The 26,711-nt window shown below is 41.9% G+C and overlaps 1 protein-coding gene across 1 annotated transcript in view; it reads right to left on the reverse strand.

Annotated features, from left to right (window-relative positions):
• LOC109912924 (lymphocyte cytosolic protein 2-like) overlaps positions 1-26,711 on the reverse strand; it is a 143,075-nt gene that overhangs the window by 65,096 nt on the left and 51,268 nt on the right. Inside the window, exons 5-6 of the mRNA XM_048604024.1 lie at positions 10,479-10,544; positions 1,373-1,404 (exon numbers count right to left, since the gene is read on the reverse strand). Of these exons, the coding sequence (XP_048459981.1) occupies positions 1,373-1,404; positions 10,479-10,544 (98 nt within the window). The remainder of the gene's footprint in view (positions 1-1,372; positions 1,405-10,478; positions 10,545-26,711) is intronic.

Raw genomic sequence — 26,711 nt, forward strand, 5'->3', positions numbered from 1 at the left:
CCTGCTCTTCTGATGTTGCTTGGCCTGCTGTGTTCATCCAGTTCTACGCCTTGTTGTCTCTTACCTAAGACATATTCTGTTAATCTGAATTACAAGTAGCACAGCTGGTCTCATAGCATCCTGCAAAAGTTGAAAAGAGCATTGGGTGAAGTTTGTAGAGATCTTCCTTAACTTCTATCCCCACTCTTGGATTACTCCTCTAAGATTGGCTCATTGGAATCCGTTATTTATTTGTATTTGATACATGTGGGGAAACAATTAGTTTCAGCATTCTTAATTATATCAGCGAGCACTGCATGTGGTGCATAGAGGTGGTGTCCTGCAGCAATGGCTGTCACCAGGCTTTGACGTCTGTATAGTGCTACTAGAAGTGGAGTTACACGTTTGCGTTTCTCTCCGAGAATTATAAACCACAGGCTTGAATTACAGTCCAAAGTGAATGATTTCGGTGGATTTGGTTTTTGTGCCCTGGTTTTAACATCTCCATTTATCAATATATTGAAGTGTTACTGGTTCTATTATTATTTCATGATTCAGTTATCATTCTCTTCACCTGTGTTCAGGTGATTTTGCATCTTCATTCCACTATGGCCAATATGATGAAGCAACATTTAAAATACCTGATACAAAAATAGCAAATTTCTTTCTATGCACTTACTTCCGATCCTTACCCATCCCCACACCCCTGCCCCCAATCACACTTATTCCCACTTCAATGCATGTCCTCATCAACCTGGATGAGGACTCTCACTTCTGGTGGCTTAGAGTTCAGAGACACAAACTCACTGCTCGTTGGAAATCCTACATTCCAGCTGTTGGAACTCCTGATCCAATCAGAGTTGAATCATAGCAAACTAAAGCAGGGTGAGATAACACACAGTGGAGCTGGAGCAACACAGCATGCCAGGCAGCGTCAGAGGAGCAGGAAAGCTGACATTTAGGGTCAGGACCCTTCTTCAGAAAAAGGATCACAAAGAAGGGTCCTGACCCGAAATGTCAGCTTTCCTGCTCCTCTGATGCTGCCTGGCCTGCTATGTTCCTCCAGCTCCACATTGTGTTAGCTAAAATTAAAGAACAGGTTATCTGGCCTTTATCACATTACTGCTTGTGGAAGCTTGCTGTGTCTTTTCTGAAGTACAACAGGTGACTTCACTTCAAAAGTACTTCACAGACTGTAAATAAGTTCTGAACTGAGCTAAGAAATTGAAAGCTGCATCTTTCAAATGCGAATATTTCTAACTGTACAAATCAGGAAGCTCATCCGGAACCAAGACAGATCAAGTACCTTCACATTAGCATTTCACAGATGTATAATTATAATGGAATCTACTTTCTGTCTGCAAACATTGAGTTCCTCACTTCGCAAACTTACCTGTAGATTCATGAATTATTTGATTCTGATGCCTAAACACAAAAATAGATTAAAATAATTAAACTGTAGCATTATTATCTGTTGATATTGACAATCGACACACTGAGATGGCAATACGACATATATAATGATTCAAAATGGGTGACAGAAAATTCATAGAATCCCTATGGTGTGGAAACAGGCCCTTCAGCCCAACAAGTCCACACCGAACCTCAGAGCATCCCACCCTGACCCACCCTGCTATAACCCACCTAATCTACACATCCCTGAACACTATGGGCAATTTAGCATGGCCAATCCACCTAACCTGTACATCTCTAGACTGTGAGAGGAAACCGGAGCACCTGGAGGAAACCCACGCAGACACGGGGAAAACGTGCAAACTCCACACAGACAGTCGCCCGAGGGTGGAATCAAACCCGGGTCCCTGGTGCTGTGAGGCAGCAGTGCTAGCCACTGAGCCACCGTGCCACCCCTTAAGTGGTCATTTTATTAGTGGTCAGTTATACATCCTGTTATACACCCACACCCATTACCTGTCTTTCCATTACAGTCCTGCCTAAGTCATTCTGTCCCGCCAATTCCACTCTCTTTCACTTCACCTACACATGTAACATCCCCTCCGACTCCATCCTGGCCTGTCATACTCCTTCCCATTACACCTCTGTCAATTACAGTCCCTCCCATTATGCTCGTGCCTATTACACTCCATCTTATCATACTCCTCCCATTATACCCCATTCCATTACACACCTGCATTTTACACTCCCTTCCATTACAACCCACAGGTTACACTCCTCACATTACACTTATGCTTGTTATACCCTTTCCACCACGCCCTTCTCATTACAAACCCAACTAATACACCAGTTCCCACCATAATCCTGCTCATTACAGATGGTTAGTTTATGTCTTGTTGGAAAGGGTCATTGGCTGGCACTTATGTGGCACAAATGTTACTTGCTACTTATCAGTCCAGTCTGTTACACCCCCAAGATTATCCACCTGCCTGCTATACGTGCACCCACTGCACCCCTCTCATTATGAAACTGCCTTTTTTACACAATATACACTTGAAGAGGACTTTTTTTGGGTTATGGCAGTGATGAGTAGTGCTAATTTAAAAGATGCTTTGAAAGAATTGGTACAATCATGATGCGTTTCTTCTATACAATAACAGCTTATGATTGTATGATTATTTTGAAGAATGTGGGGGAGTTTTCCCCATGTCCTGGTCAATAATCATCCTTAAATGAACATCAATAAAAAACAGATTGTTTGTGCATAGTTGCAGTGCACAAACTGGCTAATGTATTGCCAGCATTACAACAGTGGCTACACTTCAAGAGCACTCCATTGGGTGAAAAGTGTTTTGGGAATGACCTGATTCTGTGGAAGGCGCTACATAGATGTAAGTGTTTTGATTTTCTTCGGTTGATCCTAGAGGGAGAATATCACGACTGGAAAACTCAAGACAGTTCGCTTTTACCAAACTGCCATTTTGGTGGATTTTATCAAGTTCTGGATTCCACAGCGTTTGCAGATAGTGAGTAGATTTGAGTCTCATGAACTCCAATATCTCTGATGCTACCTGGAAAAGCATCATGTGCCCTGGAGATAATCCCTTCATTCTCACTTTACCCACGATGTGGTTCCTGGACTGGACCAGCTCAGAGATTGGATGGGAAAATAACGAAACATCCTTAAAGAAAATTGATCATCTCAGTATTGACACACTGTTGCCCTCTCTTAAGACATTCAAGAAGGCACTGGATGTTTATTTGGACTGAAATATTATGCAAGCGTATGTGGCAAAGGCAAAGATTGCACAAGATAATGATGCTCATTTGAAGAGCCAGAGCAGTCGCAATGGCCTGAGTGGCCTCTTTCTGTGCCTTAACAATTCTGTGATTCTGTGCTAACTGTATAGTGAAAGCTGTATGAGTAAAGATAATATCGTATATGAGGACAGACAAAACCACCTGATGTTGCAGCGTCAGGAAACCAGGAAGTGTCACAACCGTGTTGTTTTCAGTTCTGCCAAAAACTGAGAAACATTTTCAGCATTTCTTTATATTTTTAGTTTAGTGAGAATCATCCCACATAAGGCAGCATGGTGGCTCAGTAGTTAGTACTTCTGCCTTACAGCGCCAGGGATACAGATTTGATCCTAACCTTAGGTGACAGTCTGTATGGAGCTTGCACATTCTCCCCATGTCTGCCTGGGCTTCCTCCGGGTGCTCGGCTTTCCTCCCACAGTCCACAGATGTGCAGGTTAGATGGATTGGCCATGCTAAATCACCAACAGTATTCAGGGGTGTGCAGGCTAGATAAATTAGCCATGGGACGTACAGGGTGATAGGGATAGTGTGGGATGTTCTTTGGAGGGTCGGTGTGGACTTGATGAACTGAATGGCCTACTTCTGCACTGTAAGGATTCTATGAATTACGAGCTGCTTCAGTTGCAGATGCTCTTTTGCAATTTGGAACATGTCTGAATGGGGCCAGGATAAGATGAGAGAGGGTTGGGGTGGGGGGAGTTGGGAGTGGGGGGGTGCGGTGGTGGGGGCATTGGGACCAGTGTTTATTGTTCAGTGACCCTGGCTAGAATTTCAGAATTTTGTGCTCTAACAAGAATTTTTTGTTGTGATTTCCATGGTCAAGTAGGTTTCTGCCACTGGTGTTTAGCAAGCACTCACGAAAATGACTGGATGACAACAAGAACTTGCATTTATATAACACCTTCAATGTAATAAGTATGCTCCTCTAAAGCACTCTAACACTCATCCTCACAAGGAAATATTAAGGCAGGCGACCAAAAAAATTGCACAGGGAGTTAAATTTTAAGGTATATCTCAACAGAGGAAAGTGAGTTAGAAAGGCAAAAAGATATGGGGAGGGTATTCCAGAACTTGGGATCTCTACAACTGAAAGCACAGTTGCCAATAGTGAGGTGATTAAATTCAAAGACTTGTAAAGGTGCAAATGTCTTGGAGGGTTACGGGCTTGCAGGGGAATACAGACATAGTGAAGGTCAGGCCATTGGGGTGATGTGGAAACAAGGATGAAGATTTTAAAATCAGGGCTTGCCAAATCATGTGCCCATGCAAGAAAATGAGCACGAGGCAATGTGTGAATGGTCCAGCCTTTTATAAGGAAATAGAGGATGCTCAGTTGATGTGTATTTCAGGTACTGTTAATGCTTCTAGGAAGGGAGTGAACAGCTTGAGAAAACTGCTGGAGTTCTCCCCGGCATCATGAAAATGAAGAAAAGGCTCGTATCCAGGTGATGAAAGAGTGAGACTCATTTTACCGAACATCAGTATAAAATGTCTGTTTTGCACTTGGTACACAGAATAATGGTGTCAAACACATCAATTCTCTTAGTTTGTGCAAATTGAAATTGAGGAAATCATTCCTCAAATCATTGATGAAATTGAAAACAACAAAGAAGTGAACAAACAACACTGTCAACATAAGCTCAGTTTGTAGCATTCTTGTATCTGAGTCTAAAGGTTTTGGTTTCAAGCCCAACTCCAGAGACTGGAACACATGTTTCAGATTGACTCTCCAGTGCAAAACTGAAGGAACGCTGTACTGTCAGAAGTACTGTTTATGAGATGAGACAAGAATGGAAAGCTCTCTCAGATGATGCTACTTTGGAGGTGAGTGATTGGAGAATACTCTTTAGTGTTTAAAACATGGCAGCACAGGTGGAATATGTGACCTGTAATATGTGGGAAGTCATGGACCCGACTGGCATCCTAAATGTTCACATGTGCAGGAAGTGCTTCCAGCTGCAGAAACTTGAGCTCCAGGTTTTGGAGAGATAGGTTGGGGCCAGATCATGGTTGGGGTGGGGGGAGGCCGTATGAAAACAAGAAAAATTATAAACTGTGAGGAGGATGGTGTAGAATTCTAAAAGAATATTGACAAGTTGTGGAGCTGGTGAATAGATAGCAGATGAGGTTCAATGCTGAGAAATGTGAGGTGATGCACTTTGGCAGAAGAACACTGAAAGGAAATATAAGATGGGGGTAAAATTCTCAAGGGGTTGCAGGAACAGAGGGACCTAGGTGTATATGTTCACAAATCATTAAAGGTGGCAGGAGAGGTGGAGAGAGAAGTAAATAAAGCATACAGTATCCTGAGCTTTATTAATAGCAACATAGAGTACAACAACAATAGATGTGATTCTGAACTTGTATAAGATGTTTCTTAGGCCTTATCTGGAATAATGTGTACAGTTGTGCATATTACATTGCAGGAAAGATGTTGAGGCATTGGACAGATTGCAGAAGCGATTTGGAAGAATGGTTTGAGGAGTGAGAAACTTCAGTTTTGACGACACATTGAAGAAGTTGGGACTGATCTCCTTAGAGAGATATAGACTAAGAAGAGATTTCATATAGGTTATCAAAATCATTAGGGGTCTAGATAGATTAAATAGTGAGAAATTTTGCCCACTTGCAAAAGGAACAAGAACAAGAAGGCAAAGATCTAAAGTGTTTGCAAAAGAAGCAAGGGTGATGTGAGGAAAACATTTTCACACAGCCAGTAATTAGGGTGTGAAATGTGCTGCCTGGAAGTATGGTGGAGGCAGGTTCAATTGAGGCATCCAAGAGGGCATTAGATGATTATGACATTAAAACTAATGTGCAAGGATCTGGGGACAAAGCAAAAGATTGGCACTAGGTAATGATACTCATTTATTAAGTTGGTGCAGGCACAATGTGCTAAATGGCCTTTTTCCATGGTATAGACACCACACAACCAAAAGGATGTGGATGCTTTGGAGACAGTACAGAAAAGGTCTACCAGGATGTTGCCTGGCATAGGGGATTTTAGCTATGAAGAAAAGTTGGATAGACTGGATTTGTTTTCACTGGAACATGGGAGGTTGAGGGGTGACCAGATAGAAGTTGATAATATTGTTAATGGCATGGATAGAGTGGAAAGAACGAGGGTTTTTCCAGGATGGAGAAGTCAATTACTGGGGAACACAGGTTCAAGGTGTAGTGGGGGTGGGGGGCAGTTTAAAAGGATGTGTGAGGCACGTTTTTCACAATAAAAGTTGGTGAGTACATGGAATGTGCTACCAGAGGAGGTGGTGGAAGCAGAAACAATAGCAGCATGCGAGCAGCACCTGGATGTATACATGAATAGGAAGGGAATAGAGGGATATGGATCCTGTAAATGAAGACAGTTTTAGTATGGAAGGGCAAAATGTGTCAGTGCAGGCTTGGGGGCCGAAGGGCCTGTTCCTGTGCTGTGTTTAAGGTTTTTGCAAAGATTTGTAGCTTGAGTTGTGGGTGAGGTTGTTGACTTGCTCGCCAAGCTGGCTTGCTTTTGTCCAGACGTTTCATCATCACGCAAGGTAACAGCATCAGTGAGGCCGCCGATGAAGACATGTTGTTCTACTCCACTTGGAAATTATACTGTCCAGTCTGTTATGGTGAGTTGTGTCATTTCCAGTTCTGTTCTGTATGTGCTTGTATATGGGGTCCAATTCTATATGTTTGTTGATTGCAATATAAGTTAAGAATGATGCCTCTGGGAATTCCCATGTGTGTCTATGTTTGGCTTGGGCTACTGTGGTTATCTTGTCCCGGTTAAACTGATGGCCTTCATTGTCCGAGTGTACTGATATTAGGGAAAGTTCATCGTGTTGTTTTGCTGCTAGCCGATGTTCGTGTATTCTGACAGCTAGTTTCCTTCCTGTCTGTCCAATGTAATGTTTGTGGCAGTCCTTGCATGGTATTTTGTAAACTACATTGGTTCTGCATGTCGTGGGTATGGGGTCTTTAATCCTTGTGAGTGTTGTTCTTGGCGTGTCTGTTGGTTTGCTTGCTGACAAGATTCCTAGTGGTTGTAGGAGTCTCAGTGTCAATTCTGATATGTTCTTGATGAAGGACGGTGTGGCCAGTGAGTTGGGGCATAGTGTGTCCTCTTAGTGTTGTCTATTTAGTAGGCACCTGCGGATGAAGTTGAGGGGATATCTGTTCATAGCGAAGATTTTGTATTGAGATTCTTGCATTGTTCTGGCGTGTTGCAGTGAGTGGTGGCCCATTTAAATAGTGTCCTAACAAAGCTTTGTTTATGGGCATTGTGGTGGTTGCTGTGGAAGTTGAAGATTTGGTCAGCGTGTGTTGCTTTCCTGTATACTGAGGTTTTGAACTCCCTGTTGGTCATACATTCTAGCCTGACGTCCAGAAATGGAACTGATTGTTGTTTTCTTCTTCTCTCATGAATTTGATCCCAGCGAACACATTGTTGATGAGGTGGTGGGTCTCTTCTAGTTTGGTGCGTTTTATGATGACAAATGTGCCGTCCATGTACTGGATCCACAGTTTAGGTTGAATGAGGGGGAGAGTGGTGTGTTCCAGTCTTTGCGTGACTGCCTCTGCAATGAGTCCTGAGATGGATGATCCCATGGGTGTGCCATTGATCTGTTTGTGTACTTGACCATTAAAGATGAAGTGTATGGGTGAGGCATAAGTCTAGTAACTTGAGTATGTTGTCATTGCTGATCGAGCTACTGGTCTGCATTCCTGCTTCCTCTAGTAATGTGGCCAGTGTTTCTTTGTCTAGTGGGATGTCAATTGACGTGAATAATGCTGTGACGTCAAAGGATACCATAATCTCATCGTTGTTGATATTTATGTTCTTGAGAGTATTGAGGAATTCTTGGGTTGAGTGGACAGAATGGAGTGAACTGTCAACTAGGTGTTTCAGTGTCTGCTTTAGGTCCTTGGCCAGTTTGTGTGAAGGTGTGCCCGGTAGGGAGATAATGAAGGCCATCAGTTTAACTGGGACAATGTAACCATCATAGCCCAAGCCAAACATAGACACACACAGGAATTACGAGAGGCATGATTCTCAACCCATAATGCAATCAACAAACATATAGAATTGGACCCCATATACAAACCCATACAGACCAGAACCAGAAATGACACAACTTACCATAACAAACCGGACAGTATAAATTCCAAGTGGTGTAGAACAACATTGCTTCATTGGAGGTGATGATGTTTCCTAGCATGGTGGTGAAATGTCTGAGTGAAAACAAGCCAGCTCGGCGAGCAAGTCAACAACCTCACCTGTGCTATACTGTTCTTTCATCATGTTTTAAGACTTCTGTGATTCTGTGGTATGTTTGATAATAATTATCTCTCAGGTAAAATCACCAAAAATGATAATTTGCTTACTTATTTCAATGGTATTCCAGGGATTTTGCTCCGTCAAAATGACTCATCATATTTCTGCATTACAACAGTGACAAATTTTCAATGCTACTTCATTGATTGTGAAATACTGTGAGCTGCCCTGTGAACATGGAATTGAAAGGATTTTCTTGAGTTCACATGAGAAATGTTGGCGTGTGAATGACAGATGGGAACCATCATAGTGTGGGGTGGTGAGACAGGGTGTCCTATTGGGTACAGGGTATCACCCCAACATTCCTACCCGGCAGCAGACTTGAACTATCAAAGCTGCAGGGCTGTTTGCCTTCCCCCACAGACTGACACATTATTGCAAAGGCTTCAACAGGTCAAAGGGCAGCCAGGTTGTCTGGTGCCTAAACAGCAACGCCCTCCACTCACTTGCCTCCCGTTATTATTGGGGACAGCTCAGGCATGGGTGGAAAGGCTGTGTGTTGGCCACCTGCTTTATTTTATACATCACCCTGCCCCTAAAATATGTTGGCGGAAGGGAAGACTAAAACTTCTGCACTTCCTCCTCAGAACAATTTGGGATGGTCTCTTTAAGCAGTGGTGAATTCAAAAGATTAACTTGTGTGGGAACAATGTGACAGTCTTAAATATAGCAATGAGTCTAATTTGTACATTTAAGTTGATTCCCACATGCCTTGGGAGAGGAGCATTGCTCACCTTTTACCCAGTCTTCTTCAAACATGCAGGCTGAGCATCATGGGGAATGGGGCACAGAGACCACATTCAGTATCACCATCTATAAGACTTTCTTCAGCCAAAGCTTTTTTGTGATCATTAATGTCAGGCAATGGGATTGCAAGTAATGGAGGGTGCACAGCAACATCAGGTTAAAATACTCAAAACATTGCTCAATAGAAAATTTCAGGTCAAGAAGATGCAACTATCACAGATCTCACGTTATGGGCAGCACTGCTGCCTCAAAGCACCAGGGACCCAGGTTCGATTCCACCCTCAGGCGACTGTCTGTGTGGAGTTTGCACATTCTCCCCGTGTCTGCGTGGGTTTTCTCCGGGTGCTCCAGTTTCCTCCCACAGTCCAAAGCTGTGCAGGCTAGGTGGATTGGCCGTGCTAAATTGCCTGTAGTGTTCAGGGATGTAGAGATTAGGTGGGTTATAGGGGGATGGGTCGGTGTGGACTTGTTAGGCCAAAGAGCCTGTTTCCACACTGTAGGGATTCTATGATTCCAATTGTGTAACTGGAGGTGTAATTTGTATCATCTGAGATTGAGGGCTGTAAAATCAACCTATCGGTTGCTCTATCTCCTTACACCCTTGATACTTTGAGGCATGACATCTGTGTAAGGGGGCAGCACGGTGGCTCAGTGGTTAGTACTGCTGCCTCACTGTGCCAGGGACCTGGGTTCAACTCCACCCTCGGGCAACTGTCTGTGTGGAATTTACACATTCTGTCCGTGTCTGTGTGCGTTGCCTCTGGGTGCTCTGGTTTCCTTCCTCAGTCCGAAGTTGTGCAGATTAGTGGATTGGCCATGCTAAATTGCCCATAGTGTCCAGGGAAGTGTCGGTTGGGTGGATTGGCCAGGGGAAATGCAGGGTTAGAGAGTTAGGGTAGGGGGGTGGGTCTGGGTGGGCTAGATTTTGGAGGGGCTTAATGGCGTGCTTCCACACTGTAGGGATTCTATCTGTAATATGACAGATTCAAAAGGTGAGCAGACAGGAATGGATAGAGGTGTACAGTCCAAGATTCACGTCAGGACGAGAATGTGTCATCAACTGATCTTGATTTGTGTATTACACCTGAAAGATGCATTTATTTCCCTCCCTCTTCCTTCTGTTATTTGTTTTCCAGCATTCTTCAGTTCCATAACTCTTGCATTTTGTTTTCATCACATGTGAGTTTCACTCTTTTACCTCTTTGGGAAGAAGCTCCTTGACCCCTCTCTTTTGTTAATCTCATGACACAGCTGATGAATCTGTCTGTAAATCAGAAAATAAAAAATTTATCTGGAGAACACATCAAGTGGATCACAAGCATCATTGGTAAAGCTTTAGAGAAAGTAAATGAGAGTCTCCAAATTGATAATACAAATTGTTACATCATATCAGAGTATATTTTACGGTGAAGCTTTTCTGACTTTTGGCATTGACTGCCACAATCACTGGTATTGCTATCATGATTGTAATGTTCAAGTTTTCTGTATTTGATTACGTGAGGCTATTTACTATTGATTCTCATTGTGCTTGATTGGTTAAGTCTGGGTGTAGATACATGGAAAAGAAATCAAACCTGTGGAAAGGCATGAAAGCCTGGGCTGTAAGAATGTGTGTAGACATGAGTGCAGAGATACTTTGAGCACCGTGAATAAAATCTGTTTACAAATGAACATCAGATTAGGTACAGAATGAGATTTTTGCAAAAAGACCTTCATCTACTCTGCTCCTACAAAGACTCACGGGTCAATTTTGGCACAGTTAGACAGTTAGATGTTGCTTTTGCATTGTTGGATTAACCACTCTCAGGTTAGACTGAATCCCATGGGATTGAGCCATCTGTCTGAGCTGTATAACCCATAATGTCCTCTCAAATACAACACAGGCGAGGTTAGCTGTCAGATCTATTTTATAATAACGTGCCTTATCTCCATCTTTTAGAAAAAAGCATTCTCTACTGGAAGGGTCACCGGACCCAAAACATTAACTCTGATTTTTCTTCACAAATGCTGCCATACCTGCTAAGCCTTTCCAGCAACTTCTGTTTATATTTTCTACTGGATGACTATGATATTTCCCTTCTTCTAGTTGCCACTGAATGGTCTCTCTCTGAGACTATCTATTTATTGGCCAGTTTTGTCCATTTCTGTGCTGACAGCCCACTGTGAGAATAGAAAAGACAGCTGGGTTTGGATGTCAAAGGTGAAAGGAGAATGAGCTACTACAGCCCCTTAGGACAATGAAGTATCATAGCCCCTGACTGAAGAGGTTTCAAACATTTCTTAAATAATCTAATCAGCATTCCAGTGGTATCATCAGGTTTTTATTGTGTTCCTATAAAACATGCATCTTTAAGGCAACCTGTTCAAACGTTACCTAAATTTGTTTGGAAGATTAATTTGAGTTGAACAGACATGATGAATGTGGCAAGTTAACAATAAAATGTTCGGAGCAGTTGAAGGTCAGGGCTGCAGCATCAGAAGCTGCAAACATGATGTTTAGCTTTATCCTGAATACATTCTGAAACTTTTCTTCTAATGTCTCTTTTCTCTCTCCTGGGGGACCAATTCTTTTTCGGAAATGTAGTTCTGCAGGCACACATTGCTCTCTAGTTCCTTGCTCAAAAAGTCACTCTTTGATCGGGCCTTCCACCACTTGCAAGCTAAGTTATTCTAAATAGTTGCTGAATCATTTCATACACAATTTTTAATATTGTAGTCATGTTAGGGCCTGAGTTTGTTTGTGTTAATATCAGAACTCAGACTGGCAGTCTGACATCACCTCAGCAGCTGAAGCACGAAATCTAGGTTGGGACTTGGCAATCCACCACAATCATGATGGAGTGCTACACCAACCAACCTGGCACTCCAGTGCAGTACTGAAGGAGTAGTGCAGTATCCAGACTGACACTCCAGTGCAGGCAAAGAACATAGAACATATGTCAGTACAGCACAGGAACAGACCCTTCAGCCCATGATGTTGTGCCGAACATGATGCCAAATCAAACTAATCCCTCTGCATGCCCACAGTCGATATCTCTCTATTGCTTGCTTATTCGTGTGCCTATCTAAAAGACCATTAAATGCCCCAATAGTATCTGCCTCCACCACGACCCCTGACAGCGTGTTTCAGGCACCTACCACTGTCAGGGTAAAAAACTTGCCCCTCACATCTCCTTTGAACTTTCCCCCTCTTAACTTAAATGCGTGCCCTCTAGTATTAGACATTTCAACTCTGGGAAAAAGATTCTGAACTTCTATCAGGCCTCCCTTCAGCCTTTGCTTCTCTAGAGAAAACAACCGTAGTTTGTCCAGCCTCTCCTTTTAGCTCATACCCTTTAATCCAGGTAGCACCTTCTCCAAAGCCTCCACATTCTTCCTGTAATATGGCAACCAGAATTGAGTGCAATACTCTAACTGTGGCCTAACCAAAGTTTTACAAAGCTGCAACATTACTTCCTGACTCTTGTACTCAATGCCCCGACTGATAAAGGCAAGCGTTCCATATGCCTTCTTTACCACCTTGCATAAATGTGTGGCTATTTTCAGGGAACTATGGACTAGGCCCTTAAGATCCCTCTGTACATCAATGCTATTAAGGGTCCTGCAATTAACTATATACTTTCCCTTAACATTTGATCTCCCAAAGTGCCACACATCATGCCTTTAGATCTCCCAAAGTGCAAACATCACACTTGCCCAGATTAAACTCCATCTGCCATTTCTCTACCCTTATCTGCAACTGATCTATATTCTGTGGTATCCTTTGACAACCTTCAATGCTGTCCGTAATTCCCCTGATCTTTGTGTCATCTGCAAACTTAGTAACCTGCTCATCTATGTTTTAATCTAAGTCATTTACATAAATCACAAACAATAGAGGTCCCAGTATGGATCTCTTAAGAATGCCACTAGTCATGGACACCCAGCCTGAAAAACACCCTTCCACCACTACCCTCTGTCTTCCATGGGGAAGCCAATTCTGATCCAAACGGCCAAGTCACCATAGATCCCATGCATCTTAATCTTCTTGATGAGCCTAGCATGAGGGACCTTGTTGAAAGCCTTACTAAAATCCATGGAAACAACATCTACTGCTCTACCCTCATCGATCACCCTTGTCCCCTCAACAAAAAATCAAATTAGTAAGACATTACCAGCCCTGCACAAAGCCATGCTGACTGTCCCGAATTAGGCCATGTTTTTCCAAATGTGTGCAAATCCTATTTCCATGAACCCTCTCCAATAGGTTCCCACCCACTGATGTCAGGCTTACCAGTCTATAATTTCCCCCTGTCCTGAAGGAGTGCTACACTGTCTGAGATGTTTACTTTTGATGGAGATGTCTATCCAGTCCCCAGTACATTGCAAAATAAGTAAATCAGTTGGAGGAACAGGAGAAGGAAGAGGACATTCAGCCATGTTCTATAATTCAGATCATGTTTTATCTTAACCCTATCAACCCACCTTGGTTCTGTAATCCTCAATATCCATCACCTAACAAATTTTATCAAGCACAATTTTAAAATTTTCAATTGATCACCAGCCCCAGTAACTTTTTGGGGCAGAGTTCCAGTTGTCCACTATCTTTTGAATGAAGAATCCACCCTCGGGTGAATGTCTGTGTGGAGTTTGCACATTCTCCCCGTGTCTGTGTGGGTTTCCTCCGGGTGCTCCAGTTTCCTCCCACAGTCCAAAGATGTGCTGGTTAGGTGAATAGGCCATGCTAAATTTCCTATTGTGTCCAGGGATGTGTAGGTTAGGTGGATTAGCCATGGGAAATGCAGGGTTACAGGAATAGGGTAGGGGAAGCGAGTCTGGGTGGGATGCTCTTTGGAGCGTCGGTGTGGAATTGTTAGGCTGAACGGCTCAATAGGGATATTATACTACTATGGAAGAAGTGCTTCCTGACATCAACCGCCAAATAATCTTGATCTAATTTTAATGATCACCCCAATTTTTCTAGACTCTCAAAGCAGAGGAAATAGTTTCTCTTTGTCAACTTTATTCTGCCTAGTTTGTTCTCCACTGAGTAACTTTGGATGCTTGATTGAGGTAAATGGTGGTGATGTACCATGATTACAATGTTAGTCTGCAAATAGGAACTGTGTGATAGTATCATTTACTGGTAAATGGCAGCTCCAGCACATTAGACAACACCACCCACTGATTCAATGAACATAAAAACAGTTGAGGTGTCAACTGAGCTGGTGATTTTTCAACTCCCATTTTACATGAGCAGTTTCACACTTGTATCTTCCTGCTTCATGATGCAACATCACGAGTGATTTTGGTGAAACGTCTAGTTACTTTCTAAATAAAATTTCATAATATTAGGAGACAGTCAGCATTATTTGCTTTCTGTTAATGTTAATATTCAACCGGGATGCTTATAAGAGATCACTTCCATGCTAGAAGAGCAAAATTCATATTTTCCTGTCCAGTGATGTGCCAGCTTTGTGTTAGTACCAGAACTCAGATTGGTAGTCAAATATCACCTCAGCAACTGAAGTACAAAATCTAGATTTGGACTTGGCACTCCACCACAACAATGAAGGAGTGCTGTACTATCCTACCTGGCACCCCAGTGCAGTACTGAAGGGGTGCTGCATTATCCAGACTGACCGTGCAGTCTGGAGGAGTGCTGCTCTGTCTGAGATGGAGACATCTGTCCAGACCTCTCTCTGTGGTTACAAAAAAGATGCCATGACTGATATTTATGCCATACTAAGCATTACTAAAACAGATCATTTCATCATCGTAATACAACTGTTTATGGGAGTTTGCTGTGCATGAATTGGAACATTCTGAGATTATGAAAAGCACTATGTCATGGCATATTTGACCATGACAGCAAATATCCTGACAGGAGTAGCTATAAACAGACAGGACATATCCAGGAAAAGTTTTCTTTCTTTCATTTTTTAAGGATAAACAAGAATTCTGTGATAAGCTCTTTTCAAAATTACTTCAGGATAAGAAGGAAACAATTTAAATGAATTAACCCAGTCAATAAGTTAAATAAACATTTTTGTCTTTACTGACCATCTCTGGATGGCTATCTTGGCAAAACAGCAAACAATCTTGGAGGTTTTGTTCTCTATGTTTCACCAACTGTTGTGGGCTGCTTCAATTTTTGTAGAGCTCTTTTTTTGCTCCTTTGTAAAATGCTGCCTAATAATGAGACAAGTAGAGAAAGAGGAATCTGGGACAGCACTTCCATGGATCCCTGAAGGAACCAGAAAAGATAGAATAGGAGCCGAACGATATTTTAGGGATACTGTCCTTTGGTAACCAAGATATTCAATATAAAGAATGGTTGTGCTGGAACTGTATGAAACACCAGCAAAGTTAACCATTAGATTACTACATAAATAAAAAATGAAAGAACTGTGGATGCTGTAAATCAGGAACAAAAACAAAGTTGCTGGAAAAGTTCAGTAGGTCTGGCAGCATCTGTGAAGGAAAAAAACAGAGTTAATGTTTCGGGCTAGTGACCCTTCTTCAGAACAGAGGAAGGGTCACCGGACCCGAAACGTCAACTGTTTTTTCCTTTGCAGATGCTGTCAGACCTGCTGAGCTTTTCCAGCAACTTTGTTTTTGTTCCTGTATTAGATTCTTACATGCATTTCCGTTCACCACATTATAAAATATATGTGATCAAACTGGAAAGGATTCACAGGAGATTTACAAAGATGCTGCTAAGACTGTGAAATTTTGACGTTGAAAAATGAGTGGATTTTCTTTGGAACAGAGGAAGAATGAGAGAATGTTTAATATAGTATAAAACATTATAAAGGTGGTAAATAAAGTCCTAGTTCTCCTACCAGAGATTTTAATAATCAGCGGTATAGATTGAAAGTAATGGTAGAAGGTAACATGACTAGTTTCTGCGTGAGAGACCCCAGTTTGTTAATCTCCTGGATAAGGGATGATGAACTGGCTTTTCGCCTTCGTTGAACCCCTCCCTTCGTTGGTCTCAACAAGGTTAATTTAGAAAGGATCACTTCTTTCAGGGGCACCTTTTCCTAAGTCAGAAGTATTTATGTGTTAAAAGGAGCCAATTTAACTAGACTTTCTACAGTCAAAGAAAGAGAGAGTTCATTGGGTACTAAAATGAGAGAAAAAATAATTGCCATACATCTAAACACAGATTGGAAGTGAGAGCTGAATCCTAAAAATAAAAGTTAAACAAAACTGAATCAGTCTTTGGCTTGTCCATAACTAATACAGTGTGAACATTAATGATGTTTAAGGTGAGTGGTTTGGTAGCACTGGCTTTCTTTGTTGAGCAGTTTTTCAGCGATCCTTGGTTTTGCCGCTCGCTAAAAGGAGTCTTTTTTCAGTTTCTTTTGACAGTAGTTTTCCTGGTGACTTGTTTTCCAATGGTCAGAGAGAGACTTTATTTCTTTTTTACTTGCACATGCAGGGTGTTGAATGGATGTTCCCAACTGTGTCCCTTCACAGCAAAACTTAGCAGAGGAAAACCTAAATCATAAGTAAGCACTCTAGCATACTAAGGCAGAAGCTCTCCAGCACACTAGCAGATCAGGCATTGCAGTTGGTTTTCTAACCCCTTTTCTTGTGTGTTTCTGAAAGGATAAACCATAAACATTCCCCTCACCAAGGACCGTCCGTCTTTCAACTCGTCAAATCTGTGGTCTAGCACACACAACCCAGTTCAATTTTTTGAAATGGCATCATTTCCTTTTAAGTTTTGGTCTCTGAAGTTCCCTTGATACTGTTCAAGAGTGAGATTCCATCATTCCTTCTCAGTACTCAATGTAATCTACACAGGAATTTTCCCAAATCACCACTGAATATATATTCTGGGTCATCTTTTGGCTTTATGTCCTTTCTTGAAAAAAAACATATTGCACTTAAAAATTTGATGCATTCATAAGAATTTCAGGATGATGATGTGTTTTCATAATGAAGGGTTAAAGGAATTAACGAGAATTTTATTTTAAATCGGAGCTTGTTGGAGCTCTGTAACACATTGAAAGGGTGATGGAGGCAGAAATCCATGTCACATTTTAAAAACTTGTTACTTAAAACTTATTAATTGACTGAGTTAATTCATTTAAATATGTACTTGTAGTGATATAACTTACTAAGCTGGAAAGCAGGAATAGGCTGGATCACTCTTTTCTGACTGACACGGATTTGATTAACTGAATGGTACCAAGGGGGCAATCTATGCTTGGAGGTGCTAAATGAGTACTTCACATCTGTCTTTACTTGGGAGAAGGAGGATGTAGGGACAGAATTTGGGAAGACGGACTGTGAGGTTCTTGAGCAGGTTGACATAGGCAGTGAGAAGGTACTGGAGGTTTTGGCGATATAAAAATGGACAAATCCTGAGGCTCGTATGTTTATCCCAGGCCGCTGTAGGAGACACGGGAGGAATTTAAAGGGTCAATGACCCAAATTTTAATTCCTCTCTGGCCAGAGGGGAAGGCTCAGAGGATTGAAAAACATGTGGTTCCACTAAGAAGTAAGGTGATAAAGATAGACCAGGGAATTACAGACCAGTGTATCTCACATCAGCGATTGGGAAACTATTGGAGAAAATAGTGAAGAAGACAAATAATCTCTACTTAGAGAGGCAAAGTTTGATCATGGATAGTCAGCGTGGCTTTGTCAGAGGGAAGTCATGCCAAACAAAATTTGATTGAATTTTTCAACGAGGTAACCAAGTGTGTAGATGAGGGTAGTGCAGTTAATGCAGTTTGTATAGATTTCAGCAAAGCCTTTAATAAGGGCCCACATGGGAAAATGATAAATATAAAAGCATATGGGATCCAGGGTAATTTGATAAGTTGGATTCAAAATTTGCTTCATGGCAGGAGACAGATGGTGGTGGCTGATTACTGTTTGTGTGACTGAAGGTCAATGTCCAGTGGTTTACCAAAGGAATCAGTGCTAGGTCTTATTGTTTGTGATAGACATACATGATGTAGATGAGAATGTGAAGGAGATGGTAAGTAAGTTTATAAATGACATAAAGATTAGTTGGATGGTTAACAGTGAGAACGAATGTGTTAGGTTACAGAAGGGTATAAATAGGTTGGTCAGATGGACAGGTCAGTGATGGATGGAACTTAACTCTGATAAGTTTGAGGTGACTTATCAGAGTTAAGTTGGAAGAAGTAACAAGACAAGGGTGTACTCAATGAATGGCAGGACACTAAGAAGCTTAGATGAACACAGGGACCTTGGGATCCTTGTCCAGATGTCCTGGAAAGTGGAAGGACAGGTTAACAAGGTAATTAAGAAGGCATTTGGGACACTTGCCTTCATGAGTCATGTTACAGACTGTACAGCAGAGGGTGTATCATTCAATAACCTACACCTTGATTAAGACAAGATCCTGTTCTTATTTGACTACCAGGTGGGTTTCTTCTTCCACACTAGGCTAAGCAGCTCTGTAGATCCCTACGAGGAAAGATAATGCTGGCAGAAAATCTACCACATTGAAGTTTTCTCCAAGATGAGCCGTGGTGAGGATTCAACCTACAGCACCAGGCATACCTAACAATGAGATGTCAACCTGCTAAGGCAATACTACAGGACTACATGCATGTCAAACAGTAAAAACAGCCTGTAATATACCACCATTTGATCAGATTTAAGCTCTGCAGTCTTGCCACATCCAGTCATAAATGGTGGTGGACAATAAAACGACTAAGAGGAGGAGGAGACGCACAAATATCCTCATGCTCAATGATGGGAGAGCCCAGCAGATCAGTGCAAAAGATACAGCTGAAGCATGAGCAAAAATATTCAACCAAAAATGCCAAGTGTATGGTCCAGCTCAGCCACCTTCAGAGCTCCTCAGCATCACAGACGCCAATGTGAAAAATTGTCCAGATCTGTTCACAAAAAAAAGAACAAATCCAACCCAGTTGAATTCTGGAGGCAATACAGTAGGAAAAACCTACTGTAGGACTAGAACCACCAACTCAACTGGGACAATGTCAGGATCCTAGGACAAACCAAACCAAGACAAACACAGGAATTTCTAGAGGCCTGGTTCTTCATCAATAAACACGTAGAATTAGACTCTACATACACACTACTGCAAAGAAAAACTGGAAATGAGATAATCAACTCCAACGGACCCCAGAGTTTAAATAACAAGCGAGAAAGCACAACAACACTTCATTGGAGGCTGCACTGATGATGTTAGCCGGCAGGGTAATGAAACATCTGCAAACTAACGAACCAGCTTGTTGAGTGAACCAACCACAGTCACAAAAAGTCAAGATAAGTGAACAGAACCACAAGTATTCATCAAACAGACCATTTTAAACAAGTGATAAGTCTTTTTATTTGAGGATATGCAATGAACAACCGAATCATTTTTCTATCTGCTATGGAAAAAAACTATAGCTCTTCAAAGAGAACACACAGACACACATATAACAGAGAAGAGGCATTGACCAACCATCTTAGGATACAAAAGGGTCAGGTTTACCACTAACTCCCCTTGAAGGATAAGACAAAGACCCTAAAGAAATTATACTGGGTTGTGAGTGCAGTTACCTTTAAATCTTACTTGTTTTAATATCTGAAAGGCTTTTTAGGGTGGATTTAAACATTGTGTATAAGTTTAAAGTAGCATAATCATGTCTTAACTAACCCTGACATTCTATGATACAGCATTATTATTACACTGCATCTTATAATTGATTCTTATAATAAATATTCATAAATATAAAATGTTGGAGCCTCATATTCATATCCTCACAAGCCCATATCTGGATAACAATGTCCTAAAATTCTTCAAGTAATGCTTTGAAGTGCTGATATTGATAAACTCAAAGTTGTTTCTGCTGTGAAGTGTTTATAGATATCTTCCACCTTGAGATAATTCTGCTGGCTTACAAAGTCCTAGGAGGAAGACATTTCATAGGACGATCCAGTCTATATCTGGTTGAACTAAATTTCTTTGATGATCTGCAATTTCTCTTAGTTGAGGTTTTAAGCTGGCAGTATGATTGATTGGATTGATTTACTTTGCTGTAGAATAAAGATACTAGAATCATTAACAACTATTACCCAATGAATGGGACTTAAAAGCAATAAATAATAAAAGCATTGCACTTTATTGAAATAGTTGTTGGTTGGCAAGGTCCACAGATACCTTGATCAAGCTGGAAAAGTAAAAAGTCAGATTCCCAAACACACAAAGCAAGAGAAGAGGAAAAAGAAGACCAGTCATGCAAAGAGGTACATGCAGTGCAATCACTGATTGGTATATGTTGTGCCATGCTTTGAAAAAAGAAAGGGACCGAATTCAAACTCATTAAATGTTATATTTTATTAGAAACTCATTTACTTTGATTCAATTAATTGAGATCTACGTCTCACTCTGTTATGGACTGGCTTATTCCACTGGAACTCTTTTAGGAATGAAGTAATTGGCTTGCATGGCATTCAAATTCAGCAATGTGACTAATAAACAATGTTTCCAGCAAATAAAAATAAAAATCTTCTGAGGGAAGCTATCACTAAAAGGGAAATATATAAATAAGGTTTGTGAAAATGCCATGGGTTTAAGAGGGTTTTTAGTCCTGATTTCTTTTGGAGAGATTTGGGGACAGGCGAAGAGCAGTCTATGAGAAGATAAACAACTTGTGAAGTCTTGGGTGTTTTTTTTTCAAGTTGGAACAAGAGAAACAGCCTGAATGGGTGTGGTCAAGCTCCCACCCACAGAACCAGGGAATTTAGGTTTAGCTTTCAGCAGTTGGTGTTGGGGTCTTGAAGAAGTGAAAGCTATTTGTCTTTCTCTTGGAAGAAGGACAAGCTGAGATTGTCTTCCTGGAGTGCTGGATTGCATGTGAGCGAAACTGTTTTCTGAATCTGCCTCTTGCCAAGGGTGTGTTTATGGGATGTTACTATATTGGAAGTTAGTTACTGTATCAATTATTTAGTTAAGCATTCAAATAGAGTTACATCTATGTCAATTCTTTTCTTTATTCTTTCTTTTGTTGTATTTTTAACTATAGTTTTTTTATTCTATTCATTTGTGGGATGTAGGCATCGCTGGCTGGCCAGCATTTCTGGCCCATCCATAGTTGCCCTAGAGAAGGTGGTGGTGAGCTGCCTTCTGGAACCACTGCAATCCTCCTGCTGTGGGTTGACCCACAATGCTATTAGGGAGGGATTTCCGGGATTTTGACCCAGCAACAGTGAAGGAACGGCGATCTATTTCCAAGTCAGGATGGTGAGTGCCTTGGAGGGGAACTTGGAGGTGGTGGTGTTCCCATATGTCCGATGCCCTTGTCCTTCTAGATGGAAGTGGTTGTGGATTTGGAAGGTGCTATCTGAGGATCTTTGGTGAATTTCTGCAGTGCATCTTGTAGATAGTACACATTGCTGCTACTGAGCGTCGGTAGTGGAGGCAGTGAATGCTTGTGGATGTAGTGCCAATCAAGCGGGCTGCCTTGTCCTGGATGGTGTCAAGTTTCTTGAGTGTTGTTGGGGCTGCACTCATCCAGGCAAGTGGGGAATGTTCCATCATGTTCCTGACTTGTGCCTTATAGATGGTGGACAGGTTTTGAGGAGTCAGGAGGTGAGTTACTCGCCGCAGTATCCTAACTTCTGGCCTGCTCTTGTAGCCATTGTGTTAATGTGGGAATCCAGTAGAGTTTCTGGTCAATGGTAACCCCCAGGATGTTGATAGTGGGCGATTCAGTGGTGGTAACACCATTAAATATCAAGGGACGGTGGTTAGACTGTTTCTTATTGCTAATGGTCATCACCTGGCATTTGTGTGGCATAAATGTCACTTGCCATTTGTCAGCCCAAGTTTGGATATTGTCCAGATCTTTTTGCATTTGAACATGGACTGCTTCAGTATCTGAGGAGTCATGAATGCTGCTTAACTTTGTGCAATCATCGGCGAACATCCCCACTTCTGACCTTTTGATGGAGGGAAGGTCATTGATGAAGCAAATGAAGATGGTTGGGCCTAGGATACTACACTAAGGAACTCCTGCAGAGATGACCTGGAGCTGAGATGATTGACCTTCAACAACCATGACCATCTTCCTATGTGTCAGGTATGACTCCAACCACCGGAGAGTTTGCTCCCTGATGCCCATTGATTCCAGTTTTGCTAGGGTTCCTTGATGCTACACTTGGTCAAATGCAGCCTTGATATCATGGGATGTCACTCTCACCTCACCTCTGGAATTCAGCTCTTTTGTCCATGTTTGAACCAAGGCTGTAATGAGGTCAGGAGCTAAGTGGCCCTGGCAGAACCCAAACTGGGCGTCACTGAGCAGGTTATTTCTGAGCAGGTGCTGCTTGATAGCACTGTTGATGACACCTTCCATCACTTTACAGATGATCGAGAGTAGACTGATGGGGTGGTAATTGCCTGGGTTGGATTTGCCCCGCTTTTTGAGTACAGGACATGCTTGGGCAATTTTCCACTTTGTTGGGTAGATACCAGTGTTGTAACTGTACTGGAACAGCTTGGCTAGGGGAGCAGCAAGTTCTGGAGCACAAGTGTTTGAATTAGTAGTGTTTGAATAATCATGTGTTTGCTTAACGTTGAGTAGTGTAACCAATCGAATTGTATCTGGAACACAGCACCTACATCTACCTTTGAAATAAGAAAAAGTTCAGGTCTCAGCTACCTTTTTAATATATTTTGTGGGGTCTGGTTTCATTCATAACAGGACACTATATCTAACAATCAGTGACAGGAGTGACTAGGATGAGGAAAAACATTCTCCTAGACAAAGGTTTATGTTAGGGATCAAGGATTTTAAGCATTATGACACTGGATCAGATATCTCACTTAGAGTCGTAGAGTCATAGGGTGAATGTTTTGATCAGACCAAGTTCTAGGTACTTTATTAGGAGAAGGAATCCATTGGTGTTTGCCTTCCCTATGCCTTTCTTGCTGAACATGCCTTTCCAGAGTTCTGCTTCTCTTCCAACTCTGCATAGAAATCATCAAGGAAAATTTGCTCAGCTCCATTTGGATCTTGGGACAGTTGATCAAAGCTGGAGTAGAATTCCTTGATGACCTCATTCAATGCTTTTAGAATGGAGATAATGCGCTGTCAACTGTCGAGTATTGCTTCTGGGTGAGGGTGAGCCAATAGATCATAAATAGTTCAGTTATCTCACTGGATCTGGGGGCAGGGGGAGGAGGTGGGTGCTTGATGGCACTCAATGAACAGAAATGTCCACTGTATCTGGTCTGCCTTTAAATCCCATAATGAGCACTTTCAAGGAGACTTTAGGTTTCTCTATAATGAATCATCAAGATTGATTTGATGGCAAAGACCATGAAACAGATCCAGGAGCTCCTAAATCACAGGGGTAAGGTTCCTGAACTGGAAACATCACAGAATCATGAGAGAAAATGGCAGGTCTACAGAAAAATGAACCAACAAAAACCCCATGACTTAAAGAACAGATTGTGAGCAGACAGAACACAGGAAATATAGTTACTCATTGACGGATATGATGTGTGTGGTTTCCTCAGAACTGCCACGACCACATATTGCTCAAGAGTTTAGTGACTGGGAGCTAAGAATGAAGTACTTTTTATCAAGGGCATACAGACAGTGAGCATTCATGAGAAGGAGCACTTGGGGGATCACCTCAACCAAGTCTCAGTCCTCATCTCCCTCATTTAGAAGGATAATAACATGTCAATAGATCTTTGAGCTGCTGTAATTGAGACCACCTTCAAGAAAGAAGATAAGACTGATCTCAGAAATGAAAGGCAGGTATTCCTGCTGACTGCCGCAGAGAAGATCATTGCAAAAATCTTGCTCAATATCTTCCTTCCTGTGACTGAAGAGCTCCTCCTGGAGTCACAATGTGGCTTCCATCCATCCAAAGGCTCAGCAAGACAAATTCAAGTGCTGAGAGCAGCAACCATCTCTATCTCTCTGGCCTTCTTCAATCTCACAAAGGCTTTTGATTCTGTCAATTAAGGGGTGGAGGACTTTGGAGTCTCCTCTCAAATCAGTTGCTCATAGAAATTCATCACCACCTTCCACCTGCTGCACGATGACATGAATATCGTGATCCTCACCAACAGATCCACCTTAGACCCAACATGTGTGCAAAGCTATGTCATTGCATCAAAACTCTTCTCCATCTTCCTCATAGCAATGCTCTAGCCAAATCCAAGAAGCTCCCTGCTGGAGTGCAGCTATTCCACAGAACAAGGGGGAAACTGTTCAAGCTGCATCGCCTCTAGTCCACAACTAAGACCACTCTGACTCTATCATTGGGCTGCAGAATACAGACAATACTGGCAAGTGTGTGTTCACTCAGAGGCCTAGAACCAATCTATTGTTGATACATTCATGGAGACCTAAGAACGAATGAGTCTTAGGCTAAACACTATGGAACAATCTCTAGACCTCGAGTGTCTTCTTTCAGAAAGGGCAAACTGACGATGAAATTGAACATCACCTCCAGAATGCCAGTACCAACTTTGACCACATGAGGAACAGATTGTTATATGACAAAGACCACAAACCTGGCACCAAGTTCATGGTCTATCATGCATCAGTCTTAACAGTACATATTGGAGGCATGGACAGTGTAGAACAGGCACCTCAAATCCCTTGAGAAATATCAAGATACTGCAATCCACCAGCAGGTTAGTGGCTCCAAAATCGGTGTCTCCTCAGGCATCATTCATCATCCCCAGCATCAAGAGATAATGGTTACTACATTGGATGGGACACATCATCTGTAAACCTGACATAAAAATCACAAAACAGGCCTTCTACCTGGAGTTTCATCATGCCGAGTGGTTTCCAGGAGGGTAGAGTAAATGCTTCAAGGATGTCCTTTAAGCATCCTTGAAGAATGAATATCCCCACCGACCCATGAGAACCTCCAGCCCTATTGAAAAAGGCAAACAAACATCCATGCTTTGTTCATCAACTGTTTTGGCTTCTCTGACAGGTCCAGATGGAGATCAAGTGCCAACAGTTTAAAGGTCAAAAGTTTTGGCAAAGATCTGTAGCTCGGGTTGTGTGTGAGATTGTTGATTTGCTCGCTGAGCTTGCTTGTTTTCGTTTGGACGTTTCGTCACCATGCTAGGTGACATCATCAGTGAGGCCTCTGATAAAGCGATGTTATTTTACTCCGCTTGGAATTTATACTGTCTGGTCCGTTATGACACTACTCACCATAATGGACCAGGCAGTATAAATTCCAAGCGGAGTAGAATAACATCGCTTCATTGGAAGCCTCACTAATGATGTCACCTGGCATGACAAAACATCTGAATGACAACAAGCCAGCTTGGTGAGCAAGTCAACAACCTCAGTTTAAAGATCATGCAAAAACCCGAATATTCCACCAAACTGTTTCAGCAAACATCACCCTCCACACCTGTGACAGTGTGTGTGCATCCAGTAGTGGACTGTTTAGGCACCCCAGGACCTACAACACCGGAGTGGAAGAAAGCCAACCTCATTGCCCAGCGACTGCCTAAGAAGATGATGATTTATTTTGAATTGTACTATCAGCGCATCTGTTTTGTTTCATATGGTATGTACATTCAGATTCAGAGCATTGTTTTTTGTCCTTGCATTATTTTTTCAAGTTCTAGCCTTATGTGTTGATGTATTCATAGACTTGTACTTTCCATCGTTTCCTGTCATGGTCTGTTTATCCTTTCCCATATTAACACGCCTTCTTTCTTGCCTTGTCTCTACTATTTGATTTGCTACTTCTTCCCAACATTGATCCCTTGCCCCTTCTATTTAGTTTAAAATCCTCTCATTTTCCCAGTTATGCACCTCACTAGAGCACTGGTCCTAGCACAGTTCAGGTGGAGACTGTCACAATGGTATAGCCTCTACTTTTCCCAGTGCTACTGCCACTGTCCTCTGTACTGGAACTCATTTCTCTCACACCAGTCTTTGAGCCATAAATTTGTTTCTCTAACTGATTTTTGCTATAGAACCTTATAATTTATGATTTAGATGATCTCAGTCATTGCAACAGTTGAAGCATTCAATCAGTAGCTGTATTATGGGCTAGGAAGAGAGAGCAAACTAGTCATTCAACATGCTTCAGATTACTAAATAGTAAAATCCTTACAGGAGAGTTCTCTGCGCAGGCTGAGCAAGGAAAAAGTCAGTCATGACTACGATGTCTCTTCAGTGGACTGACCAACTAACATTCCCTCATGAGGTCTGGATGATATTAGCAGGGTCAGACACCCACACAAATTAATCAAAGAAAGAGTCAACACCCTCAGCAAAGGTGACAGGTCATTGAATTGAATTGAAAGGTCATTGACCTGAAATGTTAACTATTTTCTCTCTCCACTGACTCTGTCTGACCTGCAGAAATTCAGTATGATTTTTCTTGAAGATAACACTGACATAAACAAACTTGCATTGTTGCTTATCAGACAAGAAAATTCAAA

This window comes from Rhincodon typus, chromosome 12, assembly GCF_021869965.1.
Source record: "Rhincodon typus isolate 14 chromosome 12, sRhiTyp1.1, whole genome shotgun sequence".
NCBI lineage: Eukaryota > Metazoa > Chordata > Chondrichthyes > Orectolobiformes > Rhincodontidae > Rhincodon > Rhincodon typus.